This window comes from Prinia subflava, chromosome 1 (assembly GCF_021018805.1).
Source record: "Prinia subflava isolate CZ2003 ecotype Zambia chromosome 1, Cam_Psub_1.2, whole genome shotgun sequence".
In the NCBI taxonomy this organism is placed as follows: Eukaryota; Metazoa; Chordata; class Aves; order Passeriformes; family Cisticolidae; genus Prinia; species Prinia subflava.
Genome location: NC_086247.1, coordinates 38,947,333 through 38,966,549, shown reverse-complemented (window position 1 = coordinate 38,966,549; position 19,217 = coordinate 38,947,333). Strand labels below are relative to the sequence as shown.

Genomic DNA, 19,217 nt, shown 5'->3' with positions numbered 1-19,217 from the left:
TGCTCACATAGTTGTTTCTCAAGGCAGTAGGGTTGACACAATCTGTTCACATTAACTCACCTCCCTCCTACCAAAGCTCTAATGCCTACTAACTGGAGGGTCAGAATCAATCTAAGCCCTTAAAATTAAGGAAAATGAAGGCCTCTTGTACCTCTTGAGTAAGAAAGCTTAGGCTTTGGACAGTTTCAGGTCTTAGCAAACAGGTCTTGAAGCTGCTTGCAGAGAACAACCACCGCTTGTTTTAATTAAAATTCAGGTTCTCTCCTATGCTTGAATCAGAAGCATCAATCCGATCCTTAATGGATTAAACAAAACGGTTGTCTCTAACTCTGGGCTTTGGTTGTTGGTTTAAGAATTAATCACAGTTCCTTTGAGAGACTTAAACTCAATAGAAATGGCTCTTTTGATGCTTACACATGAGCATTACTCTTAGCACTAATATCATCTATGGAAATCAATACCTGAAAAGACAACTGGGTAGTTCCATAGTTCAGTTTTGTGACTGTATATGCACGTCAAAAGAATAATCTTGTAAATTCAATGTGTTCATCACAAATTATGAAGTTTTATAACTAGCACCCCCAGGATCCTTTGATTGTAACACACATGGGAAAAAAAATAAATCCAAATAAACTAAGCGTTAGTTCAGTCTTGCACAGCCAGAACCAAGAATTGAAAACTTGATAATTTTACCTAAAAATCAATTTTAATGCAGTTACTTGTCTGTGCATAAACTAACATTCCAGCCAAAATCAAACCCTTAAATTATTAAAAATATTTCATAAAGCGCTGCACAACCATATGGTAGCCAGCCTCCACTGAATCCAGGATGCCCAAGTTTAGTTTTCCTGGTATTTTACAGCTAGCATATTCTTCCTTAAATATACAGTCCTCTCACACAGCATTCTGACTGTGGTTTGGGTTGTCCTTCTTCACAAAAACCACCACAGAACTATCTCTTGGCACAAGTAAGAAAACAAACAAGTGATGAAAATTTGTAAATCAACTTTATTCAAGGATGACCACCATTTAGGCATCGGCAATAGTGACTTCAACTTCTACGCCTGGCTCGATGCTGATGGAAGTGATCTGCTTGACGATCTCCGAGGGGCTGTGCAAGTCAATGAGCCGCTTATGGATGCGCATCTGGAAGCGATCCCAGGTCTTGGAACCCTCACCACAGGGCGTCTTCCTGGTAGTGATCCGCAGGGTCTGGAAAGCCAAACACCAGGTATTTAGCTGATGCACTGAGAGGAGTAAGCTACAATCTTCTAAAGAGATGGTCACCTACAAATACTGTATGGTATCTATGCCTTTAGAAAGTTAGCTATTAAGTTATGGTCTACTGATGTTAACACTCCTTCCCTACACATTTAATTTCATTGAAAAATGAGTTCATTATTCAAAGAAATTGAATGGAAAAGCCCCTTCCTCATTCAAAATGTTTTGCACTTAACAGTTACTCTAGGTGTCAAAGCAACTTATGAAATTATCTTTTTACAGTGGGTCACCCTCAGTTAAGTAGCACTGCTTTTCATGTCACCTTTTGTCCTTTAACAAAATATGATTTTAACCACACAGCTGCAGAAATAAAACCAACTTTTAAGACAGGAAAACCATGTCAAGTACCTTGGTGGGCATGCGAACAGGTCCCTTCACCTTCAGGTTTTTTTCCTTAGCACCTCTGATCAAGTCAGCACAGACTGAAAAAAGATATGCAATAGGTCAGGTTTGCAGCTATTTCACTTGCCTGATTTTTTAAGCAAGTATTTTAAACAAGAAGTTGGCTCAGAATAGCGTATGAGTGATCACTGCCATTCATTTCAAGCATTATCCTCATAGCCAACCACGTACAACTGGAAGCGTTGTGACACGATGAGCAAATCATGGTGCAACAGTAAGCAAAAGCCATTACTACAAGTTCAAACCATATTTAAGCTGTTAGCAGCCTGAAGATCCTGCATGTAGTAGCTATTTTTTACATTTTTATTATATGATTAAACACTGGCAAAGCTGGTTCCTAAACAAGATTAAATGTTTTTTCAAAGAACATTATACTAAACTCTTTCATAACACAAATGACAAAATATTGATAAACCAGTGCCTTTCAGTTCTTATACATTTAAAATGTGATAACTACTGCAAAATTCCCCATAAGAACTAAAGGGAAGAACCTGCACTCTCTTACATTAGTCATTATGACATAAGTTTTCTGCATAATGAAAACCCCAAAAACTTTTATTAAAAATTAAATCAGCATTTACTTTTTGGTGTATGAAGCACTTTGGGTTGGCTTTGCGAGCCAAGGCACATACAAAAAAGCAAACAGTAACATCTTTAATTACAACTGGTTTCAATACATCCTATTTTGCCATGGCACCTATTATTCATTACTTGACAAGCTACCCAGGAAAGCAGAGCAGTACTCACCCTTCTCCAGTGATTTTACATTGCGACTTGTCAAAGTAATCCTGATGCGATGAATCGCCACCTCTTGTTCCACAGGTGCTTTGCCAGTATCTTTAAACGCCTAAAATGTTGAAGTTACAAATATCAGACCCTACAGTGAACACCAGCTAACACTATCCACTGCCTCTTAGAAACAGACTTCTAAAGTGTAAAGAACAATTCAGCCATGGGACTATTTAACAGCACTGACTAGAAGAGCTATCTGAAGGGCATGGTAGAAATAATGGGAAGAGAATGAAAGGGCAAAGTCCTAACTCTAAGGAAAAGCAATTTTTTCGCGTCTAACTGCATCTCAGGGTGGGAAGCTGCAAGCACACAAGCACACCTTCCGTGGTTTGCCTATATACAGCTGGCACAAACATTGCTTTTCCTCAAAAAAAAAAATCAGTCTTCATGTATCTTACAGCTTAATCTCACCACAAATGAAGTAGCAAAGACTTGATCAAGAACCTTCAACAACTCACACCACGAGAAGAAAAAAGGGGCACCAGAAAGACTAATTTGCCCATTCAGGAAACTACTCGAGGAGCTTAAGCAATTAAACACTTGCAAATAATGGGGCATGAATGCGAGTTAAGTGAGCTGATGAAACAGGAGTAAAAATATGGATAAAGTCTTAAGAGGAATGAAATATATATACATATGCCTCTATAAAAATATAAACGGGGGGTTCCCTAGAGGACGTAGCCAGGCTCTTCTCGGTGGTGCCAACCAGTAAGACAGGAGACAACCGGCAGAAACTGATGCACAGAAGTTCCACATGAACATGAGGAACTTCTTTACTGAACACTGTACCAGACTGCCCAGAGAATCTGTGTGTGGCGTATCCCTCCCTGGAGATATTCAAGAGCCGTCTGGACTCAGTCCTGTGCCATGTGCTCTAGGATGACCCACTGTGGTCCCTTTCAGCTTGACCTATTCCTGATTCTGTGGAACGCGGGATGTCACACTGCCCATGAGGCGCTACCTGCCGCATTAACTGACCGCGTCCCCTAACAGGGCCGCCTGTAAGGGCCGCGACACGAGGCCGGATCAGCACCGCTCACGCCGGGCTGCGGCCGCCTCCCCTCCGCCTGCGCTTCCCCGCGGTGCCGCTCCCGAAGAGAACGGCACTGCCGGGCCCGCAGGCCGCCCTCCCTGCCCGCCGGCTCAGGGCGAGCTCCGGGAGCGGCCCCAGCACCGCGGGCCCTCCGCGCACCGCGCCGCGCTGTGCCGGGGCCGAGGGCCCGCACCGCCCGGGCGGGCACGGCGGCCACGCGGCGGGGCCGGCGCGGCGGCCCCGCTCCCCCCGCCCCCGGCGCTCCCCCGCCTCACCATGGCGGCAGCGGAGCCTTCCTGACCGACTTATTCCCGGGCTCGGGCGGCGCGGGGCCCAGCGAACAGCGGTGAGCCAGGAGGCGGCGGCGCGGAGAGGCGGGCGCGGCGGCGACGGGCGCTTATATAGCCGAGAGGCGCCGCCTCCATCCGGGCGCTGCGGGACCTTTCACCCGCCCGCCGGGCGCGGAAGCCGGCGTGGCTCCGCTTCCTGCGGGGATGGGGGCCCTGCAGTCCCGGCCGGTGGCGAGGGCAGAGGGGCCCGGGGCCGGCGGCTGCAGTGCCCCCTCCTCGGACCTGGCCCGTCCTGCGGGACACAGCGCCCTTCCCGCTCGGGTCCCGCGGGCTCCTGCTTGCCTTTTCCGGGAGATTTCGGCGTTCTGCTGGGGAGAGGGTCGGGATTTGGCGCACAAGCGAGGCTTTATCGCTTCCAGTGATAGCGAGCCCGTTCCCGTCTGAGCCTTTGGGCCTTTTTATCTTCTTTCATTACTGAAAGCCGCAGGACGAGGGGACGTGGTCTTATGCTGTGCCACCGGAGGTTTATGTTGGACATTAGTATGGGATTTATTCACAGAGGGGGTGACTGGACTTTGGATGGGCTGCCCAGGGAGACGGCGGGGCCTGTTCCTGGAGGTGTTTAAGGAAGGACTGGATGTGGCACGGTCTAGTTGAACTTGGTGGCGTTCGGTCACAGGTGGGACTCGAGGGTCCCAGAGGTTTGTTCCAGCCCAGCTGATTCTGTAAAGTGGAGGTGTGAGAGCAGACGTTTTAAGTAAAATCGCTCGTTTTATTCATGCTTAATTTTAAGAGCATAAATTAATTTTATTTATGGAAGTTCCATTATCTGTTCAGGTTGGTCATTGGAGGCATATTTTTTACTGAGTATTGTCTTTGATTTGACGTGGACAGTGGTCATTTTTAGTCCTAAACCAAGCATTTTGCTGAAAATATGTCTGTTACATCACTGGAGAACCAGAGAAACATGTATTGAGATGATGGCCTATAGTAGGGTCACTATGACTGTCTTTTAAAATAATAATTAAATTCTAATTTGGAGTTCTGTCCAGGAATCATAGACATGTGTAATATTAGCGTAAGTACTGCACCTCTGCAATAACTACAATTATTCAAGAAAACTTGCTTGGTATTTTAAGATGAGCTTACTTTCAGCTATCACACTCTGCTTTAATATTTTTTTTTCCCTACCAGTTGCTTTAGAGATCTTCATTTGGTCTTAAAATATCATTTGATGCAGTTAACTTTTATATGCCAATTATTCCATTGTTTAGGCTTGTTTGCACTTGGATTATATGTACTCTTTTTATTTAATCTTTAAATCTCTAATTTACTAACATCTTATTTGAAAGTACTGGAGACTGTATTCTGATAAAGCAGCTCCAAGAAATGTGGATACAGAAGTTGTCATCCTGTTGGTGTTTCCTGAAATGCAGCAATGGCTTTTGCCAATGGAGATCAGTACTTGAAAAATTTGTTTTGATGATAGTCACGTTTCTCTGGTCTCTTCCTCCCTGCAGTGAAAACATCATTTGGTTCTGGTGGTTTGTTTTCTGAGCAATTTAACGATTACATATATACTGGTTTTGAACTCGTATGTGAGGAACCCATGTTTATTCTGTTACCAGCTATTCCAGCTACTTCCTGAGGAAGTTTTCCATCTATAAGTGTTTTAAATTCATCACTCTTAAATACATGACCTCACACTGATCATGCTGAAGCACTTCATTTTCCAGTAATCCAGATGGTTCCCAATCAGCAGCCTTGCTGCACTGTTTACTTAGAGCTTTTATGAATGTTCTTAGTAAACTTTATTTCCAGATAAAATACTGAGTACCTTGCTGCCAAGAACTAATTCCTGTGGGATTCAATTAGAAATATGCCTGACACAGACCTGTACCCTTAGTTTTAATTTGCTTGCTGTTAAATGTATGCGCACAACTGTGCCAGGTTTTTTGTGTCTTACTGAAAAAGTCAGTGTGCAAATGTGTTATATCAACACTGTTCCCATTGTCTACCAAACAAATTCTGTAATTGCATGAGAAAAAAAGTAATTCCGAAAAGATACATTTTCCATACATTTAAGCTATGTAATTTAAGTACAATTTGCTCATTTATTTCTTGTTCCAATATGAAGAAGTTGGTTTGGGGTTGTTTTTTTTCCCCTGGGATTAAGGCGAGGTTGACCGTAAGTTCCTGAATTTGTTCCTTTCTTACTTATATTCCTAGTATTGGCATTACCTCAGCTTTCTTTGAGATTTTTCTTTTTTTTTTCTGAGCTTCCCCAGATTTCTCAGAGCTTATGGAAAATCCACATTAACAGCACACAAGTTGCCTTTGCCAGCTCTTAAAATTCTTGGATGCAGGCTATCTGGAGCTGCTGATTTAAAAACCGCCTCACTTCTGTTCCTATGTTTAAGGCTTTCCATGGCTATTGTTGGAATTTTCTGATGCGTGTTGTTTTTCTCCACAAATGTGCAACAGAAGTTTATCTAAACTTTGTTTTTTCTGAAGTACACTATATATTTAAAAATGCTCCTTCTTTTCATTTATGTGAGTAAAAGCCATTCTAAATACAACTTTTTGCTTATCTTGTGTTTTGTCAGTCTTCTAATTAATATTCTCAATTTTGCCTGGTTTTCCTTTGATTACATACAGCTTTTCATGTAGGTTTTTCTCCCCAGACAGTGCTAACTTTAATTAAGAGATTATGATTCTGTGACTGAAATGAATACCCAACAGTCTGTGCTTTTTAGGTGAAGCTTCCAGGAATGTTTCCCTCATGTCAAGTAATTAAGAAGATTAAACAATTAAGAAGCAAGACATACTTTTGACATGATTTAGTAGTATGTAGCAGAAACAATTTGATACCTAATTTAATGATTTCTCATGCAGAGTATCAGTCCATGTGCATTCATGATACTTTCTGACTTGTTTTGCGGTTTACAGATTACTGGGGATATTTGTTCTCTCATCCTTTGACTAGTTTGTCCTTCAGAAGAGTAGATCTGGGATGGGTCTGTCTAGGTGACAAAAGGAGCATGTGTGCACATAGTCAATCAGGTCTTTTGAAGTAACTTAGTGAAATGCAGATTTTTGTTGTCTTCTGGTGAATGTTGAACCTTTCTGATGCACCTTTGGCTGGGTCAAAGGACAGACGTACTCCCCAGGCTTTGCAGCTTGGGTTATGAACACCTTTTTTTTTTTTTTTTTGAGTAGATTTATTCTGCGTATTTCACACTGGTGGCCCGTGGATGGTTTTGGCAGGGCTCACAGCAGCTTCCTTAAATCTGCTAAGTCACTTCTCATAGTGGTTATTTCATGTGGGCAGCTCCCTAGAAGCTGTCTTAGTTATGCCAGCCTAATACTTCTGGTATTTGCTTTCAGTGGTGATTAATATACTGCAATTTACTTGTAAATCGCTTGCTTTTCCAAGGTCACTGGGATCTGAACACACTTTTAAGGGTTTTGTTTGAGCTGGGCTTCAAATACCTGTGAAGCAGGATCATGTGAAGCAGGCTTCCACAAAGGTCATCAATAGATGAGTCTCTAAACCAGTCAGGAGAAATCCAATGAAAGCTATTTTCAACCCTTTTAAGAAAGGCTACAGCATCTGCTTGTTCCTAATTGTAGGTATCTGCTGATCCTCTTGTGTTAAGTTTCTCAGCTGTATCATGTTGCAGAACTCTTGTCCAAGTTCTTTGTTCAGCAAGTAGCTTTCTCTACAAGTGTCTGAGCTACTGGAACTTCAGAAAAACACGTGGAACTAAAAAATACCCCCCTTTACAAGACTGATTCGTGTAAATGCTAACTGGCATTGCTCTCTGCAGGTAGCAGGCAGACAGAATGCACAGCTGGACTTCTCATATTGCACCTAGCCAGTCCATTTTACATTTTCTAAATTTTTATGCCAATTCTAGCATAAAGCTCAGGATATAAAAGTGCAACCACTCCTCAAAATACTAGGCTCTCTTTATGTGAAAAACGTGAGATGATTAATTCATGTTCTTATGGTAAATTGGAAAATTATAAAGCTGTATAAATTTATATCAGGTAAAAGTCTGTGTTTCAGGAGGTTTCTGCAGCAGATGGTGAAACTGAGCACCCTGAAAATCAGGCGTCTCCATTCAGAAGGGAACAAAAGACTTTGCAGCCTTCTCAAGTATTGGGAGGGGACCTGTTGAGATGAGCCGGTATCAGCAACTCACACCTCGGGAGCCACTTTCACAGACCATCAAGCAATATCAGCCATATCTCGAACATTCATCAACTATAAGGATCCATAAAAACTGAATATTAACACATGGACTTGGGAGGGGAGCTCTTTTTCAATCCGACCGGAGACGAATTTGGGTTTGAATAGCTAACCAAGAAACAAAGGGAAGTATGGGGAAATATTGCCAGAGGCAGAATAAAGAGTATAAAAACCAAGCCTCGAACATGGCAAATTCGTGAACCCAGTTAGAGACACCGACTGCCAGGTTCTGTGTCTCTGGGGTCACCCTTGGCTCAACTTTTCCCGGGAGAACTCCTGTCAAGTAAGTTTCGCTGTTCGTGGGGTTCGTATTGTTTTGTTTTTATTGCTTAAAATTGTTATAATTTGATTCCAAATTTTGTGATTTGAATTTTAATAAACCAAATTATTGAATTTGGCAATAAATTTGTCCTGGCATTTATAACACTTTACCTTAAAAATTCTTCATGTAAGCACGGAAAGCATGATTACATGAATCAGAAAAAGAGCAACTCTTTTTTGGAGTCTTTTACTGTTGACAAACATTGCCACAAATACTGAGTGTTATGAGATGTTTTCAAGAGGGCAACTTGAACTTCATTGTTATCACCACAAGCTCTTCTAAATATGTGCTTTATGCCTGCAGATAATACACTTGGCCTCTAATACTATGGATGTGGTTAGAGCAAAACTTCTCCCTTGTCAGCCTGTTTTGCCTTGTTTTTTTGACATAGATTACTGTGACAAAAAACACAAAGCTGCTGATACGCCACAGCATTTCTAGTGAGATAGAATCTGTGGTACATCATTACAACGTCTTCAGGTACTTGGGGCTGAAACAGCATTGTCCATCTGGGACGCTTTCAGGAAGCTATTTGAATTCATCCTGTTCTAGTTCAATCTTTTTTTTTTTCAAATTGATGAATTATGTATTCTCTGCTTTCCTGCAAGAATGTTTGTCTTCTCTCCACTCCTTGCTCTGCAGATGTGATGCTTCCATCAAATTCGTAAAAATGAAAAACCACCTGCAGAAAATGACTGTAACTCACACAGCCTGGATACCAACCAAGGTTGGTATTGATGAGCAACATGGAATTTGCTGGTAATCAGTGAGCTATGTATTGTGGATCAGTATCAGCACTACAACAAAAATCACAATACTAGAGGCTTACAAACTGCTGGTAAGCACCTACAAATTTCCTACCCTTCTACAAGTGATCCCACTTACATAGTCACACATCTCCTATATGCACTTCCACTCTCTTGCAAGCAGTGTGTGTTACAATACACAGTCCCACTTTTGGAAACCTGTTGGAAGCCATTCCACATACCAGGAGGGGTGGGTCCCTGCTCTTCCTTCATCCTGTCAGTCCCCCCAGTCTGCACCAGGAGGGGTTGGCAGCTACTTACCATGTCTGATGAGGACAGTCCTAGAAATAGTAGCACCTACCCCAAGTTTTCTTCTCATAATCCCAAATTCTCATGCTGCTTTTCAAGCTTTTTTTTTTTTTTTTCCCCTCAAAAGGTTCTTGCTAATTTAATTCCCTGGTTACCATTTAATTTGGGTGGTCATTGTCTTAAGCAAGCTTTGTTACTGTTAATTTCCTCTTAGTGTTACCAGGTTTTGGGCAAACATCCTCTCAGAACATGCCAGTTTGGGTATTCTGTTCACACACACACTATTTATACTCACATTCCAACCCTATCATCTGTCATTATACAGGCCAGGTTACCAAGAGCGGGGGCATACAATTCCTGTACAGAAAATCCCCAGCATCAGCCAGTGATAGGAGAAATAGTGAGCGTACAAACAGAACTGAGGGGGTTTGCATCCAGTTTTCACTTTGGAAATCACCTCAGAAGACTTCATGTGGGGAAAAGTTAATAAGTACAAAAAAAAAAAAAAAAAGAATAAACTACTCAAATCTCTCCAATCTGGATTTGGCCACTGGAGGCAGCACTATTTGGCACTGTTTGTTGTGATTTGTTTCACTTTGTGACAATAGTTCAAAAAGACTGCAGTAGTTTGTAGAACACATTGAAAACTTGCACCTACCCAAACAATACCTATGTGACTCATTGAATAGAACAAGCTGTTTCAACACCAGAATTGGAACTGGCTTCCAGGACACAGGTTGTTTTGCTGCACTTACCTCGCTGGCTTCTCTCTGGATGCTTTGTACTGGGAGTTTAGGAGCTAGTGCCACATACTGGTGCATACAAACTCTCACAATACTGTGCTACGAAACACTTTGGAGTTGTCTTTCCTCCTCATGGCTGCCTCCTGCAAAGACTGTGGGAAGCTGCCGGCTGCAGGGTATTAGTATGGTTGGGTGTCTGTCCTGGAGGAAAAATGGTGTTTAGTTTTACAGCAACTCTGTTTACCTACCGGTATATGTAGCCCATATACAGGTTTGCCCATATGTTTTAGAGCCCAGTTATGAAGTCACTGATCATGTTTTTTTTTCATCCACAGACCAGTTTAAGCTAATGGAAAGAAAAGTGGACAGAGTAGTAGGGAATTGTTTCATGGTGCTTGTGCTGCTTCTCTGTCATGGAACAGGGATAGTTTAAGGAATGGTTTTGGCCTCACACTGCCTTATGAATAGAAGAAAAAATTCTCTTGATACGGAATGCATCACTCCCTCATGTTTAGGTTTTTTGTTCCTGAAAAGGTTTTCCTCATCTCTTTAGAAGTGGTGTCCTTTTGTGATATTCTTGATCCAGCGGGTTTTCAGATGATGAATGTTTGCAAGCACAAAATTTAGCAAATGCTTGCCACAGATGACGGGGAGACTTAAAGCAAGGGGTGATTTCCACCTTGATGTTACAGGACTATTAGAGCCGGATATTAGTTGCTACTTGCAATATTATCTAGATTACACCCAGGTGTTGGCCTCCTGTGGGACTTGAGGTGCCCTTCCCAGTCCTGGCATCTGGAAAGAAAGATTAAAGCCAATTCAGCAATACTTCTCCTGTTATGACCCGACCCTCTGTGAAATAGCCAGCTAAATTGCTCAAAACCTGACAGAAACTGGAATAGTAACACAGAACTTAGGACCTGGAACTAAAGGAGGTACTGTGGTATTAGAGAGGTGCTTTAGAAACAGGAGTTAGTAGCCGCAGAGGAAACCATCATGCTGTGATTGCTCAGAACAGCTGGCCAGATCCACAACATAACATGAAAGTGATCCGAGAGGCACCAAATATGAAGAAGTTTTGGTTTCAAAGGCTTTCCTAACTTCTCCACAAGGCTAATGTGGCAAAGTGGCAGCTGCAGTTTACTGCATGGAAGTTATGAGGTTGCAGTAGCAGGGCAGGAACAACAACCACAGAATTTGTAATATCATTCATTGAAGAGCCAGAAGTTTTAAGAGAACATCTTACTAGGAGATTACAGCAAGTCTATTAAACATATCTTTCACCTAAATGCATGCCAGAAGTTCCTGCTTCATGAAAATGGGCTTGTGCATGGCCTTTCACACCAGTCTACGAAATGTGGTTGGAAATGTGGAATATAGTTTGCTATATTTTTCCCTTAGGAAATGATATAAAACAGAAAAGTCTTTTTTCCCCTGCAGCAATCACTGAAATAAGAGCAACTATACGTAGGTTCACATGCACTAATGTGCAAACGATTGCACATCCAACATTCCCGCCTCCATGCACAGTGAAATCCCCAGCAACAGGTTTTCCAAATGCTAATCAAGGGAAGCAGTACTTTCTACAGGTTTAAAACTGAGGAAAAGATAGTATTAGCTTTTATTAGGGCTGTGGCCAAGCATTCCATTTTTAGGCAAATAAAATTAAGTATTGTGGTAAACACAGAAGGTGGGTTTGAGTATGGTACCCCTGTCCCCTGAAAAAAAAAATGCAGAAATAATAATACTTGTCTTTTTTCAGCATTGACCTCATGTTTTTAGTTTATGTATGAAACACATATGTTTAAAAATATTCCTTCAATAATTATGACTGTTGGAAGCTGTTTCTGAAAGTATCCAGCAGTCACTTCATCCTACCAATAGCCCCTTACCACACTGCCACAGGTTTATGTCTTTTTTGAGAGTCCCTTCCTGTTCAGAGGAATAACTGATTCTCACATGCTCTTGTGAAATGCTCCTGGTGTGAGGTAGAGCCAAACCCTTTGTTCTGGCAGTAACAAATGCTTATGCTAATACCTAGGAATTGTTTCTCATTTTTCCTGGAAAAAAAACCAGACAAAAGCAGCAACACACCTTTGATACAGAAAATGGATTTTTTTACTCTTAAAATCTCCTGTATATAAAGGAAATTTATTTTCCAGTGAAAAATCTACCATTACTTGTGTACTAGCATACACAAGCATACACTTGCTAGTGTATGCTACCATACAATAGCATACACTTAGCATACACTGCTAAGTCATTGGTGCTATTTAAATATAGCACTAACAAATCATAATTAGTAATAGTGCAATCACAGAGAAAAGGAAATTAAAAAAACCTTCTCAGGCACTTTGGGGACAGGTAATGGCTTGCAGAGCATTAAAAGTTAGACAAGTTTTCCAGACCAGTTTGGGTTTTGAGGGGCTGGGAGTGAGAGAAAGTCTGTGCTTCTTTCAGCAAACCAAGAGACTACTCTGACCTGGTGGAAATGTGACCACTCTGAAGGGAATCAGTGGCCTTGACTGATTTTCAGTGCTAGTTCAAGACCTTAGTTTAAGTCATTCAGGGTTGTGACAGTCCAGTGGGCAGGTATCTCCAGCAAACAACACAGAAACTCACATGCCAGTAAAAAGCTTATTTTTCAGTGAGAGCTTCACTGATTGAAAATGTTATAGCAAATAAGTTTGGATTTTGGGGTGTCTCCTCTCTCCCCGTCCCTGGCTTATCTCCTTGCCTCCAGCTCCCTCCCTTGTCTCCCTGGACAAATGGCTCTTTTGCTATGATCATTCAGGTAGTGCTGATTTTTATGATCAGGACACTTTTTCAAATGCTGTTTGCAATTCAATATACAACTTGTTAAACAAACTGTGCAACCATGAAAGCATTTAAAAAAAATGTAACTACATTTGTTTCCTCTGAAAGTCAGCTGTTGGGAGGAATGATTTATTAAACTTTAGGAATATCTGCTTTTCCCCTTTCAATCGAAAAACATTTAATAGCAATCATTTCACTCCCAAAAGCTGTACAAGGATTGACAGCTTCAGGGGAGGTCTGGAGTTCTGTCACATTCTTAACAAAGAGAAATCAGTGGGACACTCATCTACTGGCATGTTAGTGATACATGATACATTCCTTCAAAAGCTTTGCATGTCACTTTTGTGTTATCTGTAAACCATTTCATTGGAACTTTTGGATAAGAGAAAAACAAGGATGTGGAAAAGATATATGTATCTCTCTAAACTTACTATATTATGTAATATATACTATCAACTACTGTTAGAAGAAATCCAGCCTCCCCAGCCTATCAGTTCCCTTATTCCCTTTTTCACAATCGCTGTTCAGGTGCAACTTTCTATACTTGTCTCTGGGACCAGATTCATTTGTGCCATACCTGAATCAAAACCCTTTCACCATTTTTAAGTGGTCGAGAAAAATACATGGCTTGAAATTAAACCTGGTTTCCTTCTGCCCTTGTGGAGGGAGTGACTTAAAAAGAGCTGGACATTTACATTTCCAATTTGCAGCCTACTTTGCTCTTTGTAGCCTGGCACATGTGCAGTAGAATATTTATTAAGTTATGAATTGCCTTATTATCCCAGGTGCCCTGCAAAGGCAAATGCAGTCACCTCCCTGCTCTGCTGAACACTTGGGCTATTGAACTTCAGGCTGGGTCGACAGCAAAACTCAGCCTCGTGCTCCAAGAAGTCCAGGGGTGCATGGTGGTGCCTCTACTGTCAAATTGTCCCGTGGCATCCTTAGCTACTGGCAGACTGGGATAGATGCCAGTAGACTTTTTTGTTCCATTTGCCCTCTTTAACTGGTTTTAAGGCTTTTCTTTGACAGGCAGACAAATATTTGGCAGCTGGGTTAACTGAAGCATAGAAAGAGCCTTTTTGAGCGCTGCATGAAGGTATTTGCAGCAGATAAATAGCTTGAACAAAGTAAAAGTAGAATATTCCACGTACAGTTAATTTTAAAAATAACCAATCATTTTCTATCCCTATTTTCATCTTTGTTGCAGCAGATGAAGTTATGTACACAGATGCTAACACTGCAAAAATTCATACATGAGTCAAATGGTAAGCATCCACTTAAAGTCCCATTGAATTTACAAATATTTGTGGTATATTGTGCAAAACAGTTTTTGTTTGTTTCCTTTGCTGTGGTATATCTTAGCACAGAATACAGAAGCAACCCATACTTCTTCAGACTTACATTTTCATGTTTCCCATCCTACCTTCTGAAGTGAGGATGTGCCTCTTTCCAAGTTATGTAGTAATTTTTTTTGTTTTGAAAATAGTGATGTTACCAATTTCTTGGTGGTTTAAGATAAAGCATAATAGAAAAAAAAAAGTAGAAAGAGGAGCAAACAACAGAACAAGCCAAATAAAGAGCATAGCATCAAAGAATGTATCTTATTCTAACTTATCTTAAAACCTATTATAAAATATCTCTTGATATTTCTACTTGGAATGCAAAGACACTAAACTTTCAGTAATAGCTATAGTTTACAGAATATAAATTCTGTAATTTATATATAAATATAAATTTATATACAGAATTATAAATTTCCATGGTATTTCTTTTCCTTATTTCTCATTTTTCCTAGAAACTGTTTCTTACAATTGCATAGTTCCCATGCTTCTAGCCATCTTTTCTTGTCTTTCTTGTAATCACTTGACTGCTAAAATAATTATTGCACTTCACAGAACTCAGGATAACATGTAGAAGTTGCTTTTCATTGTAAGGTATGAAAAAAAATTAATTTTTACCTAAAACCATTCCAGCACTAATTAGTATTGGCTCTGATCTAGGAATTAGGTAAAATTACATAAAATTTCTTGAGTGCGTTCTGTCAAGCTTTACACATGTGCCCATTTGAGAAAGGAGATGTATCAGGGGAAATTGGGATGGTGAATGCCATTGGGTATAAAATAAAAGAAAAAAAGGCCAGAATTAAAACTTTTAACTCATTCCTTCCCTTAGTGGACAATACTGTCTGTATAACCAAGAAAGCACAAAGCACAACACTCTAATATGGATAATATGTCCAGGGTAACTGCTGGTGGTTACTACCCATGAGAATGCAAGCACTTTACAGTATCTTCTTTATATATACTTTGCAAAATTAGTAAATGCAACCAGGTTTGATAGTTAGGTACTGGGAGATTAATGAGAAAGAGCTGAAGTTTCCATGCAGGCTGTGGTTACCCCAGACTGCTATGAGGCAGGAGCTTACCCACCCAGTTTTGAATAGTTAACTCTCAGTGCTGCAGAGCTGGAAGTTTGAAAGGCAGCTTGTGCTGCTTAGGGACAGAGAACATAAAGTAAAACAAAAAGCAGCTCACCTTGAGAAGCTGGCTACTGTGACATGGCAACCCAGCATCCCAGAAACAGCACTTAAGTTGCTGCTATTAAAAACAAACCAACCAACAAACAAATAAACAAACAAAACTAAACACCAGAATAGTTGAGTTTCCAAGGAAAATAATTATATCAAGCTGTGAAACTCGGTTAATAGCAAGACATGAGAGATCTGACCTTTACACTTACCAGCTGGGAGAAATGAAGCTTTGTTCCTTCCCCAGAACACAGTCAAGATGTGTGGTGATTCTTCTTCAAGGAGGTACACTCTTATTTGATGTTACCATCAGATAACCCATGCCTTGAATAGAGCATACCTGGCCCTCCAAGGCATTCCAATGCCACCATTCCCACACTAACACTGATGCTTCATCATCTGAATCTGTGCAATATTTCAATAAATCTTCTGTTTAGGCTGATCAAGCTACTGGCAATAAGTTCCAGAAACAAAGAATAAACTAGCTATCAGTAGCCCTTAAAGTTTATGAACTCATAATCGTGTCTTGCTAACCACCTGGAACTGTGTTGCATACATATGTATGGGGAAGGAGAGATAAAGGACAAAGCCAGTTTATAGAAAGAGAAAAATTTGGATGAACAGAATCCTCTTAGAGTTGTGACACAATTGTATGCAACTGCTCTGCTAGCATCATGTGCCTTCAACTAACACTTCATTTGGAAGTGTGCAAGTGTGACAAAGTTAAGAGCAAAGTGCAGCTACATTTGTTAGCTCATTCCAGCTTTAGACGCAGGAAAGAATCTTTTAAAAACCCGAAGCTGGGTTCAGATGAAGAAAACAAAAAGGATAAAAGTCTGGTGGATTACATATAAAAATAGAGGGGAAAAAACCTTCAAGGAACTAACATAAACTCTGTAATTTTTTATTTTCAGAGTATCAAGAAGAAGAAATCTGCCAAGATTCTCTGGCAGATCTCTTGATGTCAAGTTTTTAAAAGAAAAACAAAACAAAACCACCCCCCCCCCAAAAAAAAAAACCCAAAGATCAAGACTACCCCCATCTAAACATTTTAATATGTTCCCTCCCAAGACGACAAAGCCATTGAAAAGAAGCAGAGTGATTATTGTATGTTGTCCCTGAAGGAAACACAAAATAGGCTCAAGCTAGAAGGAATTTTGTAGGAGAACTCAGGAGATGTCTGAAATTCAAACATTTGTAAATGTTATTATAATTGCAGAACTTCTGTGGTCAGAAGTGACCTCTGGAGACTCTAGTCCACCCCCCTACAGAAGAGGGGCAACTAGAGCAGCTTGTCCAGTACCAGGTCGAGTTCTGAGTATCTCCGAAGATGAAGACTCCTTAATCCTTCTGAACAACCTGCTCCAGTGTTTGATCAACTTCACTGCAGAAATGTTTTCTCTTGCATTTAAATGGGGTTTCCTGTCCTTCTATTTGTTTCCATTACGTCTGGTCCTGTCACTGAGCAGCACCGAGAAGAGACTGGCTCCATCTTTACTGCCTCTCATCAGTATTTCTACAAACTGCTAAGATCCTCCTGAGCCTTCTTTTTCCAGACTGAAGGCTCCCATCTCCCAGTTTCTCCTCACATGCAGAGATTCCAGTCCGGTGATCTCCTCAATGGCCCTTTGCTGCAATCCTGGTCCCGTACATCCGCGGCTTTCTTGTTCGGGCAGAGTCCTGAGGAGATCGCAGCGCCCCAGGCGTGTCTCACTAGGGCTGAGTGAGCACCGGGAATAATCTCCGCTGGCAGTGCCCTGGCAGAGCTGGATGCAGCCTTAGGAGTGCACCCCAGCTGCTGTTGGCCGCCTTTGCCGCAAGGGTGCATTGCTCGCTCGTGTTCAACGTGGTGTCTGCCAGCAGCTCCGGGCCCTTCTGCAGGGCTCCTTCCCGGGCTGGCCCCGGGAGCGTCCTGGCGCCCGGGCTTATCCAGCCCCGCTCGCAGACACCGCCGCTCCCTGCGCTGGGTGCCAGCAGCAGGCTCCTGCAGCTTGGGCATGTCCCTGAACACCATCATCCGAAATATCGACTGCTCCATCCAATTCTGTAGCACCTGCAGACTTGCAGAGGGTGCACCATGCCATCATCCAAGGCTTTAATAGAAATATTAGCCTGCACTAATCAGCAGATTCCTGCAGCTTGGGCATGTCTCTGAACACCAGCACCACCATCCGAAGTACGAACTGTTCCAGTTCTGTATCATCTTCAGACTTGCAGAGGGGGCTCCATCCCATCATCCAAGCCTTAAACAGAAATATTAGCCTGCACTAAATTGGTCAAGCATGATTTCCTCTTAATAAATCCCTGGTGATTACTCCCAATCACATTTTTGTCCTTCATATGTTCACCAGTGATGTCCAGATTTATTTGTTCCACCAGTTTTCCAGGGATTTAGATGAGGCTGACTGGCTTTAAGTTTTCCAGATCCTCGTTCTTGGCCATCTTGCTGAAAGGAGTTATATTTATTTTCTTTCAGACCTTAGAAAGAGCACCATTCTCTCCCGAGCACCATGACCTTCCAAAGCTAGGCAAGTGTTGCCTGGCAATGACAATTGGCAAGCTCCCTCAGCATTTGTGAATAAGCCCCATCAGAGCCTATGAAGTTCTGTATATCTTGTTTCAGAGTTCCCTAACCTGATCCTTCTTTACCAATAATAAATCTTCCTTGCTTCAGACACCACACTGGCCTCTTAACTCTTACATATTTATTATTTATGTTTGAGTTTAATCAGGAGCTCCTTGTTTATCCCTGGAGACATCCTGTCACCTTTACCTGATTTCCTGCTCATGAAGATGGACCAATCTTGAGCTTGGAGAAGGCAATCCTTGAAAATGAACCAGGTGTTGTTGGCCCTTTTTCTGTCCAGGATCATATCCCAGGGAAGTCTTTAAAAATAAATTTTAAAAAATACTTCAAAAAAAAAAAAGACTTCCCAGGGAAGTCTTAAAAAATAAATTTCCTAATTACATGAGTGACATCTGTATAAGATATATTAGCAGATTTTATATTAAAGGAAATAAAAGATACATAGACATGTAAAGAAGGATCCAATACTGCTTTCACTGGAAGAATTGCACTTCACAGTTCTGTTGGATTGTATTGGAGTCGTTTAGAAGCACTAACAGCATGTAGATAAAGCACTGATTGATATGTTCCCTTAGGGTTTCCAAAGGTATTTGAAAAATCCTTCATTGCAGACTTTTGAAAGGTACTAAGCAGCCACATCTAGGAGAGAAAACTCAGGGCTGGATAAGTCAAAAGATAGGCACAGGGGGTAAAAACTGTCAGTTCTCTCAGCAGGAGAAAGTGCCCACTGGTGTTTCAGGGGATCCTCTGCTGCCCAGCACACCCACAAATGACGTGCAAGAGGGGGAGCCAGAATATCAACAAATTTGCTGATGGTGGAGTTATTTAATTGCAACGGCCAACTACAAACTGGCAGAAAGAAATTCAAGGGATATTGGTGTAACGTGAGGCAAACAGGCAAAATTATCATCACATAGAACCAAGGATTCTGAGCTGTTAGGCTTGAGATATTTCTTGATTAGTATTAACTCAGAGCTCATTAGCAATCAAAAAACAAAACAAACATTTGAAGTTAATAAAAGAGACCCTCATTATGAGAGCAGAGTATGGTGTGCCTACATCTCGAGTGCTGTGCAGAGTTCTCTCTCACACTATCAAAAGAGAACCCCACAA

General features: G+C 41.4%; 1 protein-coding gene, 1 long non-coding RNA gene and 1 other non-coding gene across 3 annotated transcripts; 1 reads left to right on the top strand and 2 right to left on the bottom strand.

The window, feature by feature from the left end:
* Positions 1–988: 988 nt before the first annotated feature.
* RPS20 (ribosomal protein S20) lies at positions 989–3,937 on the bottom strand. Its single transcript, XM_063393832.1, has 4 exons — positions 3,784–3,937; positions 2,431–2,530; positions 1,630–1,703; positions 989–1,212 (listed from the first exon to the last, which is right to left on the bottom strand). Exons 1-4 carry the CDS (start codon positions 3,784–3,786, stop codon positions 1,030–1,032), a joined length of 360 nt encoding a protein of 119 aa, XP_063249902.1. The 5' UTR covers positions 3,787–3,937; the 3' UTR covers positions 989–1,029.
* Positions 1,782–1,845, bottom strand: LOC134563417 (small nucleolar RNA U54). The gene has a single exon (XR_010083368.1). It is a non-coding gene; the product is annotated as a small nucleolar RNA U54 (small nucleolar RNA).
* A 161-nt stretch (positions 3,938–4,098) lies between the features above and the next one.
* Positions 4,099–19,197, top strand: LOC134548787 (uncharacterized). The gene is made up of 3 exons (XR_010079892.1): positions 4,099–9,102; positions 14,198–14,255; positions 16,737–19,197. It is a non-coding gene; the product is annotated as an uncharacterized LOC134548787 (long non-coding RNA).
* Positions 19,198–19,217: the final 20 nt, after the last annotated feature.

What these genes read in the sequence shown, in the direction of transcription:
- RPS20 (XM_063393832.1), bottom strand. An exon ending in TGTAAAATCACTGGAGAAGG is followed by an intron (nt 1,704 to 2,430) that starts GTGAGTACTGCT and finishes ATCTTTTTTCAG; the next exon opens with TCTGTGCTGACTTGATCAGA. An exon ending in CTGTTCGCATGCCCACCAAG is followed by an intron (nt 1,213 to 1,629) that starts GTACTTGACATG and finishes TTGGCTTTCCAG; the next exon opens with ACCCTGCGGATCACTACCAG.